Genomic DNA, 24,534 nt, shown 5'->3' with positions numbered 1-24,534 from the left:
AGGTTCACATTCCAACAGGACAATGACCCTAAGCTCACAGCCAAGACGACGCAGGAGCGGCTTCGTGACAAGTCTGTGTATGTCCTTGAGTGGCCCAGCCGGAGCCCAGACTTGAACCCGATCAAACATCTCTGTAGGAACCTGAAAATAGCTGTGCATCGACACTCCCCCTCCAACCTGACAGAGCTCGAGAGGATCTGCAGAGAGGAATGGGAGAAATTACCCAAATACAGGTGTGCCAAGCTTGTAGCTTCATACCCAAGAAGACTTGAGGCTGTAATCGCTGCCAAAGGTGCCTCAACAAAGTACTGAGTAAAGGGTCTGAAAGGGTCTAAATGTGATATTTCAATTATTTATTTTTAATTACTTTGCAAAAATTTCTAAACACCTGTTTATGCTTCTTCATTCTGGGGTATTGTGTGTAGATGGATGGTAAAAAATGAATTTCATCCATTTTAAAATAAGGCTGTAACGTAACAAAATGTGGAAAAGTGAAGGGGTTTGAATAATTTCTGAATGCACTCTGTGGGTTTTGAGTTTGATCCCATTGAACAAAATGGAAATAAATGGCAACAAAGCTCTGATGTGCTGAGGGTCTGGTGAGTGATAGCTTCATGAATTCAAATGGAAAAGAACCAAAAAACTTTTATTACAATGGCTCCTGAATAAGTCAGGAGTAAATGGAGTTTATTTGGAAACATTTTGTTTTAAGTGAACAAATTAAACAGATATTTTCATATAAAGCAGACTTGAAAATTTTGCAATATGTATTATTTTTAAAGGTGAACCCAGCTGCATAAATATAAAGTGAATTGAGACATTGGGTGGCATAGTTCATATATTTACAATCTAAATGTTTTGTTATAGAACAAATCATTTCATTGTTTTTTGTTACCGAGAAAATTGAAGTCCTGCTCCTTTGACAGCTACAAAAAAAATATATATAGTAGCAGGACCTATAAAGGCACATGTGCTATATCCATCATATTTTTTTTAAATATAGCTTTATTGGTTTAGGTAATACAACCTGAGTCTATGAGATTTGTTCTCATAGTTTAACACTTTCTAGCTCTGGTAACATTGTAGTGAAACTACATTGAACCTTTTCCAAGATGAGTTATAGTGCTCAAAAGCAAACAGTACTGTAAAATATAGCCTCAGAATTTGGTACATACGAACTACACTTTTGTACGTCAGCACTCTGAGAATAAAGGCCAATGTTACAATTGATTTTTAATATTTTTTTTTTTTAATTTGGATTCCCAAATTTCTTTCTCACTAAACGTATCCAAATTGAAGTCATTAAGAAAATGTTCTTTGGTGGTGTTCCCTCAGATTCTAAAAGGATGATCAAATCAGTTTTGTCCACTCAATCCAATCAAAGGCCTTTTTTGTTGCATTTCCCACAAATAATCGGATGCTCAATCTTCTATCTCAGCTTTGCTACTTCTGTTTCAGCACAATATCATCCCACAGCAGAATTACCAGCAAACCACAGGGTGATCTTGAATTTCAAACCCATTTTAACCTTCTAAGACGCACAGACTTCACTGCGCCACCAAACCACTAGATGTAATAAAGGTTGGCTATATATAAAGAAAATACAAAGATATGTTCAAAAATATATTTGTGCTTGTACATTCAGCTTTTTTCAGTATCTTGGGCAACTACAGATTCTAATGTTCCAAATTACTTAAAAATAATAATGTAATACTGGAATAGAAAATGCACCATTTGTAAACGCAAGTACATTTTATGCCCGGATGCAGGATCAATGTGGATTAAACGGGACAAATCTCTAATCCAGATTTAAGGCACCGGTCACGATCCCCGCAAGTCAGCACAAAGGCAGCGATAATGAATGCCTAATTGTAGCAGGTTATTTCCTTGTCTTCAGTCATCTCAACAGGCAACATCAGAAATGGTTTCAAACTCATTATGTTTGTCATTAAAAGAGAAATTTTGGAAAAGACGAAAGTTAAAATTCCCAGTCACCGTCTAGGTCTTGTAAAGTAGTGATTGGGCTGTCTCTTTTTAGCACTGAAGTCCCCAGTGTGGCCTGGGAGCCAGAAAGCGGCACGGCTGGTTGAAGCAGATTTATCAGGGACGACTTGGTCTGCTTTTTTACCTGCAAAAGTGAGAAATAAATTAGAACCACGACTCCTAAACAATTTGCATAAATTAGGGCATCCAAAATGATTGAAGCATTTATAATGCAAGATTATTATGATAAATATATTTAACTTAAATCTTAATACTATAATAACCTAATGTTAATGGATGCAAACAAGTCATTGTATTTTAAATGTTTTTCTGTCACTATTTACCATGGCTGCAGAATGCAAAAAAAACACATTCATATCCATCTTGATGGGTTTTATTTACTACATGATTTATTCATAAGCAACAAGTAAAATTTAGAATTTTTAAATCAACAATTACTTTGACATTCTAAAAATAAATGCTGAAAACATCTTCCAATGCTCCAGTTCTGAGAAGCAAACTGTTTATTCTTAATTTTTTTATTACAAAAATATAAAATAAAATAAGCACCTGTTTAAAGAAGGGATGGGACAGCAACATCCTCGCTGATGGTCTAAAATGGAAAAAGATACAGCTTGTCATAGTAATCACAAAAACTAATCATTGCAAGATAAACTTTTTCTGAAGGTCTAACTCAATGTTAAATAACATTTTATTCTGAACAATTTTCCGTAAAAGTATTGAATACAAATGAATAATATCCCTAGATGCTTCTGGTTAGCAGTATTTACCAACATTTTCTGTTTATATTTCAGATTTCCAACATTTGCAGTTTTTTTTTTTTAAATTTTCATTCCCTATTGTAGTTCACAGCCCATTCTCTTCCAGGTATGGCAACCCTGCAGACATTTTCCTCTAGTCTCTGGTGAGGTTTTCTCCTCTCCCTTTCATTTGATCTGCAGCTGCTGCCTGACCTGCTGAATTATTTGCTGTTTTTATTTCAGGTTTCTGCATCTACAGTATTTTTTTTTTTTAATTGAATAATACAATTCATGTTGATCTAAAATAAATACGAAATTCATATCTTTTCCATGCAACAAACCATCTACCCCATCCCTTAGTCATCTAAATTCTAACGAGTACACTTATTTGTATTTTTCTTATAACTTAATTCCTGAACTTCATTACTAAAATCTCAGTATCATTGTAGTACATTTACCTTGCATCCTGTGAGATCAATAAATCTTTCCTGAAGTTTGGTGGCCAGAATTCCTTACTGTAGTTCAGGGTAAATTACAACGCAAGAGCTGCTTGTATTCTCTTTCTAGAGGCCAAAATTCCTTCAGCGTTTGCAATTTTCTATAACCACCCATGGTGATATACTTTATTTGGATTTCATTTGCTTCTAGTTTTCATAATTTACCAAGTAACCTAATTTGTCCTCGAGTTAGAAAGAGAATGACTTGTCTACACTAAAATTCAGTTGCTAATATCCACTAATACTTCTATCTACACTACGAAAAATGTCACCTGTTTTTGTGTCAGCAGGAGATTTGGCATCTTTTGCTCTCACATCATTTTCATCCCTAAAATAAATCATTAAAGCCCTGGTATCACCCTAGAGGAAGGAAACATGTTCCCGATGTTGGGGGGAGTCCAGAACCAGGGGCCACAGTTTAAGAATATGGAGTAAGCCATTTAAAACTGAGACGAGGAAACACTTTTTCCTCACAGAGTGGATAGTCTGTGAAATTCTCTGCCTCAGAGGGCGGTGGAGGCGGGTTCCCTGGATGCTTTCAAAAGAGAGCTAGATAGGGCTCTTAAAAGTAGCGGAGTCAGGGGATATGGGGAGAAGGCAGGAACGGGGTACTGATTGGGGATGATCAGCCATGATCACATTGAATGGCGGTTCTGGCTCGAAGGGCCTAATGGCCAACTCCTGCACCTATTGTCTATTGTTAACATTTGCAAGTTTCCTTTAACTGACTTTTAGATAGCGAGTTCTTGCCCTTCATTGAGCATGAAACAACATAGAATGCATTCAGAAAGTATTCAACCCCTTCACTTTTTCCACATTTTGTTACGTTACAGCCTTATTTTAAAATGGATTAAATTCATTTTTTTTAATCATCAATCTACACACAATACCCCATAATAAAAAAGCAAAAAACAGGTGTTTAGAAATTTTTGCAAAGTAATTAAAAATAAATAACTGAAATATCACATTTACATAAGTATTCAGACCCTTTACTCAGTACCTTGTTGAGGCAGCAATTACAGCCTCAAGTCTTCTTGGGTATGACGCTACAAGCTTGGCATACCTGTATTTGGGTAATTTCTCCCATTCTTCTCTGTCAGGTTGGAGGGGGAGCATCGATACACAGCTAATTTCAGCTCCCTCCAGAGATGTTCGATCGGGTTCAAGTCCGGGCTCTGGCTGGGCCAGTCAAGGACATTCACAGACTTGTCACGAGGCCACTCCTGCGTTGTCTTGGCTTATGTACTTAGGGTCGTTGTCCTGTTGGAAAGTGAACCTCTGCCCCATTCTGAGGTCCAGAACGCTCTGGAGCAGGTTTTCATCAAGGATCTCTCTGTACTTTGCTCCTTTCATCTTTACCTCGATCCTGACTAGTCTCCCAGCTCCTGCCGCTGAAAAACATCCCCACAGCATGATGCTGCCATCAAGTCAAGTCAACTTTATTTCTCACATACACATACAAGATGTACAGTGAAATGAAAGTGGCAATGCCTGCGGGATTGTGCAAAACAGAATAGAACCAGTATTTACATTTTTTTTTAAGTAACAAAAGTAAATACTCCCTGGTGAGATCAGACTTCAGTCCTGATGGCCTATGGGAAGAAACTCCGTCTCATCCTCTGTTTTCGTAGCGTGACAGCGGAGGTGCTTGCCTGACCGTAGCAGCTGGAAGTCCGTTGCTGGGGTGGTAGGGGTCCTTCATGAATCACCATGCTTCACCGTGATGAGCGGTGCCTGGTTTCCTCCGGAAGTGCCGCTTGGCATTCAGACCAAAGAGTTCAATCTTGATTTCATTAGACCAGAGAATCTTGTTTATCATGGTCTGAGAGTCCTTCTGATGTCTTTTGTCAAACTCCAAGTGGGCTGTCAAGTGGCTTCCGTTTGGCCACTCTACCATAAAGCCCTGATTGGTGGAGTGCTGCATATATGGTTGTCCTTCTGGAAGGTTCTCCCATCTCCACAGAGGAACTCTGGAGTTCTGTTAGAGTGACCATCGGATTCTTGGTCACCTCCCTGACCAAGGCCCTTCTCCCATGAGTGCTCAGTTTGGCCGGGTGGCCAGCTCTATGAAGAGTCCTGGTGGTTCCAAAGTTTTTCCATTTAAGAATGATGGAAGCCACTGTGCTCTTCAGGACCTGCAATGCTGCAGAAATTATTTTATACCCTTCCCCAGATGTGTGTCTCGACACAATCCTGTCTCGGAGGTCTACGGACAATTCCTTTGTTTTCTTGGCTTCGTTTTTGCTCTGACATGCACTGTCAACTGTGGGACCTCATATAGACAAGTGTGTGCCTTTCCAAATCATGTCCAATCAATTTAAGTTACCACTGGTGGACTCCAATCAAGTTGTAGAAACATCTCAAGGATAATCAATGGAAAAGGATGTCATAGCAAAGGGTCTGAATGCTTACGTAAATGTGATATTTCGGTTATTTATTTTTAATTACTTTGCAAAAATATCTCAACACCTGTTTTCGCTTCTTCATTCTGGTGTATTGTGTGTAGATTGATGATTTCAAAAAAAAGAATTTAATTCATTTTAAAATAAGGCTGTAACGTAACAAAATGTGGAAAAAGTGTAGGGGTCTGAATACTTTCTGAATGCACTGTATGCCAAAGAAAAAAATACAACTCCCTTTCACTTATCACAAATATGTGCAGTTTACATTGGAAAATCTCACCTTGATAAACTCTTCAGTACTTAGATTTAGAATCTTATTTTGTATGAAGCCTTTTTAAGTCACAATCTAGAACTTAATCATATTATAGTTATTATGCAACATTAATGCTGGGAATTAACTGAATCTTTTTACTGATTCGATGTTGGAGTTCTTTATGTTGGAATTATTGCAGCAGACTAGTGAACACACAAGACAATAACTAAGTTTCTCACCTGGAGTCATCTAATTATACCCATTCATATGAAACAAAATCAGCATTAATTTTACGCTGCCTCTCCGAGAAGCTTATCTGATCTCAGCATTAGTGCAGTCTAACACTTCGCAGGTGTTGTCTAAGTCTATACACACTAATCTGTCCAATTCTTAATTTTTCCAATAAGGTGTTCTCTGCTGCTGACTGTTATCACCTCTAATCATAGAAATAATAACATTAAACACTGTTTTATCAGATTCCCTTCCTGGCACCATATACTGTAAAACACGGATAAATCCTACAACTCAAATTCTGAAGTTTTTTAGCTCACCAGATGCTGTTTGCCAAGCTTGCTTTTTCCTTAGTGTGAACCACGCTCCCTTTAAACTTACATGGTTCACTGGAAAATTTGTTATACTATCATTTTTATAACTTTAAAAAAAAAAGTCAGTAAGAAATGTGTTGGGAGTCAATATAAATAATATCCAAGAGTGTGGAAACGTTGTCAATTCCAAAGCAAAATTCTAAATGTGCCAGATTAACAAAGTTTTACCATGGTACAGTATATTCAGACTCGTATACACCTTGACAATAGCCATTATATTGCACCCTTTAAACTTCCATCTGCACTTCATTCATAATCTTCTAGTTGTATGTTTTCCTACTACAATTTCTGATTACTTTCTGATTTATCAGACCTACCGATTACCAGGCTCCCTCTGCAGACAGAGCTCCACAAAGCTGTGGAAAGCCGCAGAGAACGTTTTATTTGTTGAACTTGGGGATCGTTCACTTGTGTTCGTCCTGATCATGCTGTAAGTGGCTACACTCTCCCCAATTCCAGAATCCATCCCGGAGCGAGAATTCTTTATCACTTGTTCTTTTTGTGGGAAACTGAAGTCTAGCAGACATAATGACCCCTTCAACTTCTGGAGTAGCATCTATAGAAAAAAAAAAGGAAAACTAGATGAACAACCATCTATTGCATTAGGTTGCTATCTATTTTAACTCCTACCCATACTCACTTTTCTGCCCTGGGCCTCCTCAACTATAACATGCAAACTGGAAGAACAGTATCTCTTATTCCACTTGGCCAGCCTACAACCCAACTGTATGATCTTTGAATTCTCCAATTTCAGATACCACACTGATCCTGCGCTTCTCATCCACCCACTTTTGTCTTTCCTCAACACCCCTCCCCCCCCCCTTACACATACTTTTTTCCCCCCATTACCCTGACCTCCCTGCACCTTTTGCCTCCTCCTTGTGCTTACCTCCCATGCTTACTCCAAATGCCCCATTTTCATTTTGTCGCTGCTCTTTCTTTCCTCTCCACCGTTGCCTGCCGAGTTCCTCCAGCACTTTGTTTTTTACTCAACCAACAACTAACTTTCTTTGTCATATACCAGTGAAATTAACCAGTTTCTTAACATGAAATGCTCAATTTTAAAGACAAGGAAAATCACCTGCGTAGGCTGCGTATTCTGGAAAGGAACCTGGCCTCTGGCTAACTCGCATGCTGTAATCCCAAGGCTATAGATGTCAGACTTCGCATCATATCCATGCAAGTCCTAATGGTGGAAGAAAAGGTTCAATGTTTGAAATCCATTGTTATGGTACTCCAGCTAACTGCACGCCAAGATATGTGGAAAGGAGACGCGCTGCATCTCAATCAAAAGAAGGAAATAGCAGATTATTTCAATGTTTTGGGCTATAGCTAATTCACATTTTGCTTACAAGTCAGAGGAAAAGGCAACATTTGATTTTTTTTTGTACCAGTTCTCTGCTCTTATTCCATAATTTAAAGCATGGTTACATGGTCACTCTAGCAGCCCAGAGACGAAGTTCTTTGATGTAAATTCTTGCCCTTGTCCTCTTCATCATGGCCTTCAAACAAGATCCTTATCTGAATGTTCTGTACTGTATAGTCCTATGGTTACCTTAGAGAAAGGTGATCTGGATAAGTCAAGTCAAGTTTATTCATCACATACACATACGAGATGTGCACTGAAATTAAAAGTGGCAATGCTCGCGGACTTTGTGCAAAAAGACAAACAAACAAAAAACACAATCATAAACACACACATATTCTTTTACATATTAAATATTGGAAGGAAAAATGTTCAGTAAAGTTAGTCCCTGGTGAGATAGGAGTTTACAGTCCGAATGGCCTCTGGGAAGAAACTCCTTCTCAACCTCTCCGTTCTCACAGCATGGCAACGGAGGCGTTTGCCTCCATTGCCATAACTACTCATTGTCAAATTTTTCATTAAAGCAAAGGATTTCATACAATCACAGAATGGTTATACCACAGAAGATCATTCAGCCACTGAGGTAGACCCAAAATGCTGGAGTTACTCAGCGGGACAGGCTGAATTCTCTCTGGAGAGAAAGAATGGGTGACATTTCGAGTTGAGACTCTTCATCAAACTGATGTCGGGAGTGGGCGGTACAGAGATAAAATGTAGTCGGCGACAGCAAGACTGGTGGGAGAACTGGGAAGGGGGAGGGAATGGAGATAGGGAAAGCAAGGGCTACTTGAAGTTAGAGAAGTCAATATTCATACCGCTGGGGATTCAGCCACTGAGTTTGTACCAACTCTATAAAATAGCAATATACCCACCACTGTGGTTAATTTGACTGGTCTGTGTTAATTCTGGCCAAATTGTAGAGGCTAGGACACTAAAATCGAGTAAAGGCTTCTGGGCTGCTAGGGCATTTGGTCAATTTAAACGTGTCTCCTGCAGAAATGGGACAAGCAGCAGAATTGTGCCAGTTTGTCGAGAGCCTAAATAAGTGCTGCAGGAAGAGAATGGAACATCTGCAGATCCCGACGATTAGGTGCAAATTGCATGGAATGGATTGGATGAATGCAAACCAGACATTTACACATTGTAAATAATGTTGCAAAGCTTTACTTTGCTAGATGTTGATTGGATTAAGTATTGAGCCTTGTCTGGGTTTCTTGAATATCAAGGCACATGTTGCGATGTTTGCTTCCTTTCAGAAGCTCCGTTTGAAAACATTGCATTAGTCACTGTATTATTGGGTTGGGGAATTGTCTATCATGTACTGTGTTAATCGATATCTGTTATTGGACTGTAAAGAGACCACCCCCATGTGGTTCGGCCCTTCAAGGTTCGGGGACCTATAAAAGGCCTCTCCCACGTCCTATGTCATTCTTCAGCGAGAACGCGTGGGGTGACCTTCTGGAGTGTCTCTGCATGAACGAGGCTAAGAGGACTTGGCCAAGCAGATACGAGGATCGAGCCCGCAGTGGTTAAGTATAGTAGTGGCAACTGTAATTGCGTTTTTCCAAAATAAAGATTAGTTGAGCACGTGCTCGACTCAGAGATTTGTGACAAACTAGACTGGGGGGGGGGAAGCTATTAGAATGAGCTATTTACAGTCTGTGGATGTTAGGTTTATCGCATATCACTATTTTCTGCCCTCAGCAACATGGAGTGCATCCCATCTGGATCAGCTGATTATCTACAGTGCCACGAGCCTCTTCAAATAGCTCCGCTTTATCAGTTTTTCAGCCCATGCAGAATCACAACAACACCTTGCTTTGCTGAGACATCAGCCACATGTTCTTTGGGGCAAGGCACTCAGTAAATTAGCCACTTCTCCGATCCTATCAGTAAATTTCCTTGGGCCCCACTTCTGTACATTTCCTGTTCACATATCTGTGGAATATTTTTGGATTTATTTTAAATTCATTGCAAGTCTTTTCTCCCTCTGTTTCTTATTGTCTTTCATCCATCCCTTTCTGTAATCTGTGTAGGAAAGAACTGCAGATGCTGGTGTAAATCGAAGGTGGACACAAAATGCTCGAGTAACTCAGCGGGACAGGCAGCATCTCTGGATGGGTGACATTTCAGGTCGAGATTCTTCTTCCGACTGAAGAAGGGTCTCAACCCCAAAATGTCACCCATTCCTTCTCTCCAGAGATGCTGCCTGTCCCGCTGAGTTACTCCAGCATTTTGTGTCTACCTTTCTGTAATCTGTCTGGTTCTCACCCGTGTACAGCCCTGTGTGCTATTTAACTGCTCTGATTTGATAGGATAAATGGAAAGAAAGAAAACATTTCCTATAATGAGGACATCGGAACAAGGGGATATGATGTCTGCCAAAGGGTGGTGGAAATCACCAACTTTAGCTTTAAAAGCTGTTTAGGCTGTGAGCTCATCATATAGAACAAAGACAAGTACAGCACCATGACAAGTCCTTTGCCCCACAATGTCTGTGCTGAACATGATGCAAAACATCTCTTATCTGCCTGCAAATAAGCCATATCTCTTCATTCCCTAATTATCCATTTGCCTATCCAAAAGTCTTAAATGCAACCATCATATATGTGCCTCAACCATCACCCCGAGCAACACGTTCCAGGCATTCACCTCTGTGTTAAAAAAGAAATAAAATAAAATAAAACATAAAAACTTGCCCGCATCTCTCCTTTCAAACTTTGCTCCTCACCTTAATGCTATGGCCTCAAGTATTTGATTTTTCCCAACCTGGGAGAAAATTGTACTGAATGTCAACCTATCAATTGCTCTCATAATTTTATATACTATTAAGTCTCCACACAACCTCCAGCATTCCAGAGGAAACCATCCAGGTCTGCCTAACCTCTCCCTCTAGCTAATACCCCCTAGTTCAGGAAACATTCTGGTAAACCTCCTCTACTCCCTTTCTAAAGCCGCCACATCCTTCCTATAATGGGGCAACCTGCAATATTCCAAATGCAGTCTTATCATATGTCTTCTTTACTACTCTACTTGTATGGCCACTTTCAGGAAGTTGTGAACTCGGACCCCAAGTTACAAGTTACAAGATACAAGATCTTGATCTTGTAACTTGTCTTCTTTACTACTCTACTTGTATGGCCACTTTCAGGAAGTTGTGTACTCGGACCCCAAGATCCCTCTGTACAAAGGGACATGCCATTAATTGCACATTTTCCCCTTACATTCAACCTCACAATGTGCAAAACACCACTTGCTCAGATTAAACTCCTTCTGCCATTTCTACGCCCATTTCTGTAGCTGAACTATATCCCGCTGTATGCATCGATAGCCTTCCTCGCAGTCACCAACCCCAACAATCTTAGTGTTGTTGCAAACTTACTAACCAATCCACCTATGTTCACATCATTTATATATATCACAAACGGCAGAGGTCCCAGCACACATATCTGCGGAACTCCACTTTAATCGAGAAAGATGTTTAATAGGTAATTACACAATAATCAAGCATGGTCATTGAATAATATACTGTTTATACATCTAAAATATGTTTTAGTGGAACAACTTAGCTTTTGTGTCATTATTAAATTACTAACTATATAATCCAGTACACAACCGACTGGAAGCAAGTTGGTACGTAAAAATAATTTGTTTTAAAGTGTGGAAAGAGAAATATTACTTATTCTGCAGTCATCACACTTTCAGGTTGGTACACAAAGAAGCAAGTTCATAGTGCTGCTTAAGTTTACCTGTTGTAGAACTTCAGGGCTCAGCCAAGGCAGAATAGAAGCACTGCACACTGGAAAATCATATACAACTCTTAGTCTTTGCCCATCACTGATCATGCTGCAAAGACCATGCAGACCAGAGAGATAAATATGTCCTTCCTCAGTAATCAGTATATTGCTTGGTTTAACACTCCTGTTGAACGAAAAGAAAAAAATATTTAGAACTGTTCAAGCTCAGCTTAATACCATTGGGAAAGCGTTCTGAATAAACATCCCCAAGACTAAATCTAGCCTCAAGTCCCGGGATGAATGACTCTTTGCTCGTGTATTTGTTCAGGTTGAATCTAGGCAGTCTCATGTAAATTTTTTTATTTTTTATTATTTTTTTTTTTTTTTTATTAGCAGTACAGTAAATCACATTAATACATCGCATATATCTTATTACATTATGTTGTACCACTTCATTTTTTGAGCTTTAAAAGAGAAAGAAATAAAAGAAGTAAGAAAAGTAAGCAAGAATCGTGAAGGTGCAGGAAAGTGTTGGGAGAAGAGAACCCCTTAGGGAAGGAATTAGAGAAGGAAGCAAAGAAAATAAATAAGACCCTAGAAAGAAAGGAGAAAAAAGGAAAAAAGGAAAATCAGTCGCTCTATTGTAACACAAAACTCCGCAAAAGACGATCTACCAACCATGTTTTTATTAAAAATGTATTTTATACCCCCCATTACCCGGTCCTGGTAGCCTTTATATTTTAACTTATTATTGTACCTTAGCTTGTAATAGTTCCATAAATGCAGACCACGTCTTTTGGAAGTGGTCTGCTTTACCTGCTAGGAGGAGTCTCATCTCTTCCAAATGTAATGTTTCGAACATGTTTGAAATCCACATTTTTGTTGTTGGTATTGGAGCATTTTTCCAAAATTAAATTATAAGCTTTTTTCCAATTATTAGCCCATAATTAAGTAAGTTCTTTTGAAACGTAAATTTGAGTGGTCAAGTTGACACTTAAACCAATCCTCCAAGTCTACACCAGTGGAAATTCAATATTTTAATGAAAGAAGCCAAATAAAACTTCACCAATTCATTTCATGCTGAGTTAACAAGTAGAAAAGACAGATTTTCTTTTCTAAAAGCAGCATTTGATTCACATAATTTAATTTCTCACACCTTATTTATAGGTAAAGTTGTATCTTATGTTCATTAAGAGCTAACAAATCCCTCGAAAAACAAAGCACATGTACTCAAGCATGTTACTATTTAAGCCAATAAAAGCAATTGGTACAATCAAAGCCTAAAAATGAAAATATATTTTAAGGTTTAGTGCTGTATTAGAGCATCATAATAGTGAAGATGACCATTCAACCTTTTTTAATGCAAAAGATAACCGCAATAGTACGAGAAAAGCGGAGCGCTGCAGTATTTTATACATATATCTGAAAACGATACAAAAACAGGAAGGCAAGCCAGGAATTATGCACATGCATATTAACTCACTCATGGTACCCATTTAATCTGGATCATGGAAAATCAGCAATGTTTACACCATTGTAGTGAGGGGTTGACATTAATAGAATAAATTAACTCATTACACTAATGAGCCAAATGCCCCGCATTGCATTACACCTCTCTACTTCTAATCCATCTCAACCTTACATTCTTCCAAAACTTCTATATGCCTCCAGATGTATATAAATACAAGTCGTTGTTGGACAAAATCTAATCAATGAAACTTGCACTAGACCGGGCACAGTTCAAATATACAGTGCCCTCCATAATGTTTGGGACAAAGACCCATCATTTATTTATTTGTCTCTGTACTCCACAATTTGAGATTTGTAATAGAATTAAAAAAAAAAAAAAATCACATGTGGTTAATGTGCACATTGTCAGATTTTAATAAAGGCCGTTTTGGTTTCATCATGTAGAAATTACGGCAGTGTTTATACATAGTCCCCCCATTTCAGGGCACCATAATGTTTTGGACACAGCAATGTCATGTAAATGACAGTAGTCATGTTTAGTATTTTGCTGCATATCCTTTGCATGCAATGACTGCTTGAAGTCTGCGATTCATGGACATTACCAGTTGCTGGGTGTCTTCTCTGGTGATGCTCTGCCAGGCCTGTATTGTGGCCATCTTTAGCTTATGCTTGTTTTGGGGGCTAGTCCCCTTCAGTTTTCTCTTCAGCATATAAAAAGCATGCTCAGTTGGGTTCAGATCGGGTGATTGACTTGGCCACTGAAGAATTGGCCATTTTTTTAGTTTTGAAAAACTCCTTTGTTGCTTTAGCAGCATGTTTGGGATCATTGCCTTGCTATAGAATGAACTGCCGGCCAATTAGTTTTGAGGCATTTAGGACGTGTCTATACACTTCAGAATTCATTATGCTACTACCATCAGCAATTGCATCATCAATGATGATAAGTGAGCCAGTACCTTCAGCAGCCATACATGCTCGGGCCATAACACCCCCACCACGTTTCACAGATGAGGTGGTACGCTTTGGATTTTGGGCAGTTCCTTCTCTCCTCTATACTTTGCTCTTGCCATCGCTCTGATACAAGTTAATCTTCATCTCATCTATCCACAAGACCTTGTTCCAGAACTGTGGTTGCTCTTTTAAGTACTTCATGGCAAACTGTAACCTGGCCATCCTATTTTTGTGACTCATCAGTGGTTTGCTTGCAGCATGGCCTCTGTACTACTGGACATGAAGTCTTCTGCGGACAGTGGTCATTGACAAATATACACCTGAAAGTGTTTCTAATCTGTCGGACAGGTGTTTGGGTTTTTTTCTTTATTATAGAGGGAATTCTTCTGTCATCAGCTGTGGATGTCTACCTTGGCCTGCCAGTCAGTCCCTTTGTGATTAGGAAGCCCACCAGTGCTCTCTTTCTTCTTAATGATGTTCCAAACAGTTGATTTTGGTAAACCCAAGTTTGGCTGATGTCTCTAACAGTTTTATTCTTGTTTCTCAGTCTCATAATGGCTTCTTTGACTTTCATTGGCACAACTTTGGTCCGCATGTTAATAAACAGCAATAAAAGTTTCCAAAGGTGATAGAAAGACTAGGTGCAGAGAGCTCTCTTATACCTGCATTAAGGAGGCAATTAAACACACCTGAGCAATTACAAACACCTGTGAAGCCATGTGTCTGAAACATTATGGTGCCCTGAAATGGCGGGACTATGTATAAACACAGCTGTAATTTCTACATGGTGAAACAAAAATGTGTAAAAATGTCCTAACCACATGTGATTTTTTTCTAATACAAATCTCAAATTGTGGCGTACAGAAGCAAATAAATAAATGACGGGTCTTTGTCCCAAACATTATGGGGGGCACTGTATACCATTGCTTAACTAGCCATGGAGTTCTCTTTGTAATTTTTGTCACATATTTAAGAAGTGCGATTGGATTGGCTTTTACATTCTGAACTATTTATGATCAAGTGCAGGAACGCAAGTTACTCAGCCACATTAATGGCAAGATGGCAGATTCAGAAATAACCACGCAGTTAAAGATCATTAAAAGGTTCATTCTTGTGATTCTTTGGAAGCAATAAATGTGACCAACAACAGATGTCAGAGAGATACGAGAAAAAAAAGAATGGGTCACACCACCAGTTTCATTTCCAAATTTACCTGTGAATGCATCCCATTTGGTGAATATAATCCAATGCCTTCAGGACGCCATAAAAAATATGTGCCATTAAACTTTCACTCATGCCTTCAGTAAAATACAACTTTAGCAGGCTGCTGGCAGAACCTGGATAAGGTCAAAAAAAAGCAAACTTAGGGAGTCACATTTATTAAAGATAATAAGTACAAACTGGTGACAGTGGCAAAGGAAGATTCCTATATGGGTTTTATCTTACCATATGCTGTGAATGCCAGGATGACCCATAGTTCGCTACCTTCAGCAAAGACGGCTGGATGTGGCAGGATATTTGGATGCCGGAGAAACTGCCAGATAAGCAGCTCGTTCTGAAAGGAAAGTATAAATTCTCCAGGTAAAGCTTTATTTAGGGAAACAAATAATGTATATCATCTTACAAATGGAAAGCCGGTTCCATACTTCTCAAAAATGTAATTAATTGTTTATCTTCGGTTACTCTTTCAAATGTTTTCTTAAAATGGATACATTTTTGGATAGTTATATGGATGGGAAGGGAATGGAGGGTTATGGTCTGAGCGCAGGTATATGGGACTAGGGGAGATTATGTGTTCGGCACGGACTAGAAGGGTCGAGATGGCCTGCTTCCGTGCTGTAATTGTTATATGGTTATTATATGGTTATTTTTAACTCATCGATTCAATGCGGGGTAGAGAGCATAACTGGTGTTTTCCTGGATTTAGTTTGGGCTTCAACTGTACAAGATTGAGGATCGGGTGAATATAAGGCAAAACAGGTTGAATACTAATTATTCGGCAACTGATAGTCCGCCCACTCCTATAATCGGGACAAAATTTAGAGAGCTCAGTTGAAATTCCCCGAGTGACCACAGATGGCATTGCATGTGACGAGCACTCTTTCCGGTCGTATCCCTCCATCGTGAAAGAATCAACTATGCTCTCAATCTTCTCTCCTAACAATACAGTAAACAATAGTTTTAACGACCCCCTTATAACAGATGTCGGATATAGCGGATGGGCCTACTGACCCATCCGCGGCCCTCACCGTTCTCCCTGGCCATTTAGAGGCTTGGCTTCCAACCCCACTCACGACTTACAAAGTGCTCTCGCAAGGCCTTCGTCACTCACCATAATGACAAATTGCTGGAAAGTGTACTCAAAGATCAGCGCAGAGCATAGTTTAGACCTTGTTGCATTTTCCAAAGTCTTCTTTTAGAAAAGGTGAGGAAGAGAGTGGCAGAGTCAGGCAGTTATTTTTCTTTCCATCCAGATGGATTAACATATAGCTCCCTCTACAATCAACCATACCTCATTTAGTAGGACATTTCTTCCACCAAAGAGATTGAGAGTTCAGGTTCTACTCTGGAGGCTCAAGTGCACGAATCTAGGCTCACAATACTGAGGGAGTACTCCATGGTAGAAGATGCCAACTTTCTCCTTTGTGCTGGCGAGTAATATTTTGTGGCGCCCCTGGCGGTGGGCCACGCACAGTACATAACCTTCGGCTCTGTAGGTGGTCACGTGTCCCGGTGACGAGAGGTAGGGGTCACGGCGTGGTCACGGGTACCTCTGGGGGTTATTCAAGGTGGAAATCGCATGCGCACGGGAGGCGAGTTAGGAGTCTTAGAGTAGAAATAAAGAATTCCATGTTTGGACAAACTTCGCGTCCTGCCTTGTTCTTTGATGGACAGCTCCATGTCTGCTACATCTGGTGACCAGCCGACGTCCAAAATAGATATATTGGAGAACAAAATGCACGCCGCCAGCGCCCAATCCACCGCTGCCGCCGACCAGGCCCAACTCAACGCAGTCGCTCTGAAGTTGCCGACCTTCTGGACCGCCCAGCCGCAGAAATGGTTGCAGCAGGCTGTGGCGCAGTTTTACATTTGCGGGGTCACGACTGGCGAGACCCGCTATTATTACGCGGTCGACGTGCTCAACCAAGAAACGGCCGGTTGAGTAATTCCTTACCTGCGAAATCCACCGGCGGCCAATAAATATGACAGCCTCAAGGCCGTACTTTCAGCCTCAGTCACCAGGAGCGAGTGGCCCGTATCTTCAACATGGGCTGGCTTGGCGATCCATCGGTCCTAATGAGCGAGATGATATTCGCCCGCTCCTTGTAGGGGTAAGTTTCCAAGACGATCTGGCTCTAACGGAGCGTGCCGCCGAGCTGTGGCTGGCCAGGTGGCAGGAAGTGGGCGCGCTGGATCAGGTGTCCATAGTGCCCTGGAAGGCGCAGTGGCCTAGAGCCATGCCCACCAGGGGCTCCGCTGAGCAACCCGAGCCTGCCGAAGAAGCCAGTAAAGGAGAATGGTGTTTCTACCATCAGTGCTGGGGCTCGGCGGCCCGCCAATGCCACCCGCCCTGTGCGTTTTCGGGGCCGGCCACCAGTAATTACGGCGGCGGTCGGCTAGTTTCACCGTGGATAAGGTGGCCGAAGTCAGCGTTGTGCCCCCGTCCGAGATGGACATGTGTGCTGGTAAGTTGGGGCCCTCGTTGACTGCCGCAAATGGCAGCCCCATACGGACGTATGGCGTCCGCACCATATCCGGATCTTGTGGAGCCCGGAGGGGGGGGGGGGGGGGGGGGGGGGGAAGATGGGTGTGGGGCGTGGGCAGGGGGGGGTGGGACGAGAGCTCGGAGAAAGGACAGAAAAGATGGGGGTATCACGGGGAGGAGGCAAGAGCCAGCGAGGGGGACCAGATCCGTTTTCCGTCTGGCGACATCGGCGACTTCTCGGGGCTGGGTTGGGCCGGGCCACTTTCGGTACCTCCACAAATTGTGTCTGGTTGGAGACAAGGTCATCCAGAGCATCCTTCAACTCCAGTAGAGTCTCCGTTTTCCGTTTTGCGACATCGGCGACACCTCCACGCCGGGCTGGGTTGAGCGGGGCCGCATCCGTTCCCTCCGAAAATTGTGTCTGGTTGGAGACCTCCGCCGGCCATCCAGAGCATCCCTCAGCTCCAGTAAAGACACAATGGAAACATCTGCTGGCCATCCAGAGCGTCCCTCAGCTCCAGTAAAGATGCGATGGCACAGGAAAGGGGGGACGGGAGAAAAGACCAATCTACGCAGCGCCAACTGGCAGGAGAGGAGATCGATCTGCGCTCGCGCAATTTTTAAATCTCACTAACTTTTACATTAGACGCCCGATCAGAACAAAACTTGGTGCATTCGCAGCAGAGGAGAACGGTGAGCAAGCTGGCAAAAAATCGTAGCGCTATCGAGTACCGTTTGTGCGCAAATAGAATGACAGCGCAAACCGGAAAATAATAAGATCAAAGTTTTAGCAATGTATAGATAGATTCTGTTTTGCGTGACTTCCATACTGACCTGCAAGGAGGACAGGTTTTCTTCAGAACAGGTGTCCATATTTGTGCGTTTGACAACCACCATGTTTCCAGACGGGATGTGTTTGGCCAGATTCACTGTGGTTAAATTACTAAAACTCTTCCCTGACAAACAAAATAAATGTCAAGACAATTGTTAAATTCTCAGCTGTCATTGTCAGATTAAAACCAAAAGGAAAAATTGTACATTTCTCCATAAAATAACACAGCTAAATGAGAAATGCAAAGAAGAATGCAGGAAATACAAGAGTGCCTCAAATTACCTATGGTCAAATATTTATATGCAAGATATTGGAATACCCACAGAGTAGCCACTATTAAGGACTATAATTCATTTTTTTTAATTGCATTCATGTCCTAACCCGATTAATATCTCTCAGACATTATGACATCCTAGGGCACTAGCAGGAGTGTGCTGTACAAGCAATGAAGTTGTTTTTGGATGACATTAAGTTGACACTTTAGCTATTTCCTTGGATGTAAGATCTCATCCATGTGTTATTCAAAGTTGGGGAGTTTGCCCTGATACCTTTGCCAAATTATCCTTCAACCAACTTTAATTAAATCAAATCATTGATGTTTTATTATCTCTATTGTTCACAAAATATCTGAAGTGATTCCTGTTTTACTACAATTATTTCACTCACACTATACTTTGGGTGTCGGGAAACACTGAATAAACAAGATCTCTCTCTTTTACCGGGCAACTAAATACCTGTCTGTTGATCCTACCCAAAAAATGTCACTACAGGTGCACAACCTTTTATCCGACAGCCTTGGGACCAGACACTTTTCATAATTCAGAATTTGTCGGTCTTCGGAATGGAAATTTTTTAGCGTAGATTTTAATGGCTGGCTCAGTGGTAGAGTGCTCGGCTCATATCCGCAAGGTCGCGAGTTTGCGCCTTGATCCCGGCAGTTACTCGGTCGCAAGTTTGAGTCTTCAATGTAGGTTTTTTTTTGCAGAATAAATGTTTGTATGAAATGCAGTGTGTTGAATGAATTCCTCAATTTGTAAATGTGCCCGCAGCATTGAATCACCTCCCGCACTCATGTCACCCTAGCGGGGCTACATGCCCTTAGGCGATCTAAGGTCGCGAGTTTGCGCCTTGATCCCGGCAGTTACTCGGTCGCGAGTTTGAGTCTTCAATGTAGTTTTTTCTTGCAGAATAAATGTTTGTATGAAATGCAGTGTAAGAGAGGTGTACTGACTGTGTGGGCAGAACTTTGGAAGTGATTGCCCACCAGTCTAAAAAGCCGCTGTGTCTCCCTGTCCCTGGGATAGCAGGGGGCGATCAAACAGCACAATACCCCCTCCCCCTCCAACTTCAGAGGAATCCGCTCCCCGATGGGCCGCTACGGCGACAAGTGGCAGTTTACCCACAGCCCGAGCTGCGCCTCCTCATCCGCCACCCCAAGACTTACCTTGCACACCATCAGGTTCTGCCCCTACGTGTTCCTCTGGAGTTGGAGCGGGGCTGGGCTGGAGTTGCTGCTGGCTGTGGGTCTCTGGGATCTCCGTCCTTGCAGTGGGCCTGGGGGGTCGCTGTCCCGTTGGTCCTGACGTCTCCGGCCACCCCCATGGACAGGAGCTGAGACTGGGAACTGTACCGCCCTTGCCCCCTCCCTCTGCAACTGCAAACAACCCCACTCTCCTGCAAGGGCGGTACAGTTCCCGGAGGATGGCAGGTGGCCAGAGACGTCAGGACCAACAGGAACCCGCTCCCCGATGGGCCCCTACGACGCCCCGAGCTGCGCCCCGTCATCCGCAACCCAGGTTCCTAAGTAGTTGGAGCGGGGCTGGGCTGCTGTTGGCTGTGGGTCTCTGGGATCTCCGTGCTTGCGGTGGGCCTGGAGCTCGACGTCCAATTGGTCCTGACGTCTCCGGTGACTCGCACCGATCTGCTGCCATCGCCGACGTGAAGACAGTACAAAGCCCCCGCGCCGGTGCAATGAGCGGGGAGCTGGAGAGGGGAGGGAAGGGGTCACACACATGGCCGGGAAGCAGAGGGGTGTAGATGGGGGTGGTGACAGATGGGGCCAACAATGAGTGGAGAAAGACAGAAACACCGACGTGCAAAGGAGACCTACAACAGTGCATGATCTCTCTCCCGTGGCAGGTGACTGTCGCTGGGAAACTGAAGGGAGCGACAATCTGCTGCTGCCTCCCTGAGTTAAAGAGTTCCCACGGTAGACTCACGATACATAGGCGGCCTAGCTCGGGGATTCTTGAATCCCCCGAATAAATAATAAAGACGAGATAAACGTTAAGTAAAACTTTAAACATAAACTGGTGAGCTTTGGTGTGCAGACGACATCCTGGAAAAAATGTCCGGTTTCTTCCAGGTAGGCGATATACCCTCCCGGGCAATATACCCTCCACTTCTCTTTTATGAAGGGGATTTAGTTCCCCTTTTTTCGAGGACCGACCGGAGGTTCCGCTGTCACCTCTGCGGGCCGCCCTCGGTGAACGCTAATTCAACTTTGTCTTTGGATTCCTACTCTCCCACGCAATGTACCCTCAGCTTCTCTTTTATGAATGGGGATTTAGTTCCCCTTTCTTCGAGGACCGACCGGAGGTTCCGCTGTCACCTCTGCGGGCCGCCCTCGGTGAACGTCCTGTCTCCCTGTCCCTGGGATAGCAGGGGGCCATCAAACAGCACAATACCCCACTCCCCCTCCAACTCCAGAGGAATCCGCTCCCCGATGGGCCGCTACGGCGACAAGTGGCAGTTCGCCCACAGCCCGAGCTGCGCGACCCCAAAAACACGACGGCCCTTGCACACCATCAGCTTCTGTCCATACGGGGAGCGTGTTCCTCTGGAGTTGGAGCGGGGCTGGGCTGGAGTTGCTGATCTGGGATCTCCGTGCTTGCAGTGGGCCTGGGGGTCGGTGTCCCGATGAGGGGGCGCAGCTCGGGGAGCGGCTTCTGGTGGTCCTGACGTCTCCGGCCAGTTTGCAGTTTTCCTCTGTAGTTGGTACGGGGCTGGGCTGCTGCTGGCTGTGGGTCTCTGGGATCTCGGACGGGCAGCAGCATATTGTCAATTATTAACCCTCCCGCGCAATATACCCTCATCTTCTCTTTTATGAATGGGGATTTAGTTCCCCTTTCTTCGAGGACCGACCGGAGGTTCCGCTGTCACCTCTGTGGGCCGCCCTCGGTGAACGTTTTCAAGGACCTTTCTTCAAGGACCGAAATTTTTTTCACTATTCGGAGGTTTTCGTTATTTGGATCGTCGGATAAAAGGTTGTGCACCTGTACTGCCAAATAGGCCTCTGGCATGTAATGCCATTCTGCATGCAATGCAGTATATTCAACATTTTACTCTTGGTTTAGGAGCACATTTAAGAGTATATAATCTTGGGATGTTTACGTGGGCATAAACCTATCTCCACATAAACAGAATTCTTGGAATGAGTGAAGCAATTTACATTTGAACTAACATATTTAACTTAGATTAATTGATCACTTACTCCAACATTATTTAGTTTAGAAATACAGCACGGAAACAGGCCCTTTGGCCCACCAGGTCCGAGCCGACCACCGATCCCCACACACTAACACTATCCTACACCCACCAGGGACAATTTTTACATTTACCAAGCCAATTAACCTACAAACCTGTACGTCTTTGGTGTGTGGGAGGAAACCGAATATCTCTGAGAAAACCCACACAGGTCATGGGGAGAACCTACAAACTCCGTACAGACAGCACCCATAGTCGGGATCGAACCCGAGATTTCGGAACTGCATTCGCTGTAAGGCAGCAACTCTACCGCTGTGCCACCGTGACTGCCCGGAACACAAAATTTGTTCACCACATCTGAACATTTCAAAACTAATTCACAATTTATGAACCACGTTGTAAAAACTAAAGGACGTGTCAGAATGCCATATAAATGCAGATTTTCTTACAAAACTAGTTATTTGTAAATACCATTTCAATTTTGCAAGCATTTTCGATCATAGTGTAAATGTGAGGCAACTGTATCTGATTTGGATTCAAGTATTTTAAGACAGCCCATTAGATCTATACACAATGTTTGTATGAGATCCATTACAAAGTCAAGAGTGAACCATCAGTCTTTTATTGAGATTTAAAGGAGAGAGAATCATACACAGCTGTGCATTTCAAATCAGCTACGTCTGACCGCAGTAACCAAAACCGACAGGCTGCCAAGGGTTCATGATGCCCAAAACCCGGACTGGAATACTAGGTGGAATGTATGGCATGCGTGTGTAGTGGAAATATAGGCCTGGATTAATATAGTTAATCTACATCCTTCCTCTTAAAGAAGCAATGCGCAATAAAAAATAACACTTGGCGGAATATATTGTAAAACACCAGTATAGGGCGAGTGCACTTTACTTGTACATCATGCAAACGCGTAAAATAAAGCAGGTCGTCCACAGTTCAGACATAGCCGGTGAATTTTCCGATTCTCAGGATCGGCTTGCAAACATGTACGGTAGTACAGGTGCACAACCTTTTATCCGACGATCCAAATAACGAAAACCTCCGAATAGCGACATTTTTTCGGTCCTTGAAGAAAGGTCCTTGAAAACGTTCACCGAGGGCGGCCCGCAGAGGTGACAGCGGAACCTCCGGTCGGTCCTCGAAGAAAGGGGAACTAAATCCCCATTCATAAAAGAGAAGATGAGGGTATATTGCGCGGGAGGGTTAATAATTGACAATATGCTGCTACCTGCCAGCTGAGTTAGAAAGTTCCCACGGTAGACTCACGATACACAGTGTATCGTGAGTCTTGCGTGGGAACTTTTTAACAGCGTGCAGGCAGCAGTAGATTGTCGCTCCCTTCAGTTTCACCCCACCTACACCCCTCTGCTTCCCGGCCATGTGTGTGACCCCTTCCCTCCCCTCTCCAGCTCCCCGCTCATTGCACCGGCGCGGGGGCTTTGTACTGTCTTCACGTCGCGATGCTAGCAGCACAGTGCCAGTCACCGGAGACATCAGGACCAACGGAACACCGACCCCCAGGCCCACTGCAAGCACGGAGATCCCAGATCAGCAACTCCAGCCCAGCCCCGTTCCAACTCCAGAGGAACATGCTCCCCGTATGGGCAGAAGCTGATGGTGTGCAAGAATAATGTCTTGTTCTTGGGGTGGCGCAGCTCGGGCTGTGAGCGAATTGCCACTTGTCGCCATAGCGGCCCATCGGGGAGCGGATTCCTCTGGAGTTGGAGGGGGAGGGGGGTATTGTGCTGTTTGATCGCCCCCTACTATTCCAGGGACAGGGAGACAGGACGTTCACCGAGGGCGGCCCGCAGAGGTGACAGCGGAACCTCCGGTCGGTCCTGGAAGAAAGGGGAACTAAATCCCCATCCATAAAAGAGAAGGTGAGAGTATATTGCGCGGGAGGGTTAATAATTGACAATATGCTGCTGCCTGCCCGCTAAGTTAAAAAGTTCCCACGGTAGACACGATACACAGTGTAGGCAGCAGCAGATTGTCGCTCCCTTCAGTTTCACACCACCTACACCCCTCTGCTCCCCGGCCATGTGTGTGACCCCTTCCCTCCCCTCTCCAGCTCCCCGCTCATTGCACCGGCGCGGGGGCTTTGCACTGTCTTCAAGTCGGCGATGGCTGCCAGCAGGTCAGTGCAGTCACCGGAGACGTCAGGACCAATTGGACGTCGACCCCCAGGCCCACCGCAAGCACGGAGAACCCAGAGACCCACAGCCAACAGCAGCCCAGCCCAGCCCCGCTCCAACTACAGAGGAACATGGGTTGCGGATGACGGGGCGCAGCTCGGGGCGTCGTAGGGGCCCATCGGGGAGCGGGTTCCTGTTGGTCCTGACGTCTCCGGCCACCTGCTATCCTCCGGGAACTGTACCGCCCTTGCAGGAGAGTGGGGTTGTTTGCAGTTGCAGAGGGAGGGGGCAAGGGCGGTACAGTTCCCAGTCTCAGCTCCAGTCCAGGGGGGTGGCCG

At 43.4% G+C, this 24,534-nt stretch overlaps 1 protein-coding gene across 5 annotated transcripts in view; it reads right to left on the bottom strand.

Moving 5' to 3' along the window:
- Positions 1-1,259: 1,259 nt before the first annotated feature.
- Positions 1,260-24,534, bottom strand: part of stradb (STE20 related adaptor beta) — a 34,038-nt gene continuing 10,763 nt past the window's right edge. For all 5 annotated transcript variants that reach the window (XM_055638367.1, XM_055638365.1, XM_055638368.1 and 2 more), the window contains 8 exons: positions 18,566-18,687; positions 15,472-15,580; positions 15,239-15,362; positions 11,617-11,788; positions 7,583-7,687; positions 6,819-7,057; positions 2,554-2,596; positions 1,260-2,128 (listed from right to left, as the gene is read on the bottom strand). In XM_055638367.1, coding sequence (XP_055494342.1) covers positions 1,979-2,128; positions 2,554-2,596; positions 6,819-7,057; positions 7,583-7,687; positions 11,617-11,788; positions 15,239-15,362; positions 15,472-15,580; positions 18,566-18,687 — 1,064 coding nt within the window. In that variant the 3' untranslated portion in view covers positions 1,260-1,978. The remainder of the gene's footprint in view (positions 2,129-2,553; positions 2,597-6,818; positions 7,058-7,582; positions 7,688-11,616; positions 11,789-15,238; positions 15,363-15,471; positions 15,581-18,565; positions 18,688-24,534) is intronic.

The sequence above is a fragment of the Leucoraja erinacea genome, chromosome 7 (assembly GCF_028641065.1).
Source record: "Leucoraja erinacea ecotype New England chromosome 7, Leri_hhj_1, whole genome shotgun sequence".
NCBI classification, from domain to species: Eukaryota; Metazoa; Chordata; class Chondrichthyes; order Rajiformes; family Rajidae; genus Leucoraja; species Leucoraja erinaceus.
Note: the sequence above shows the minus strand (reverse complement) of the source record. Positions and strands in the feature narration are given on the sequence as shown.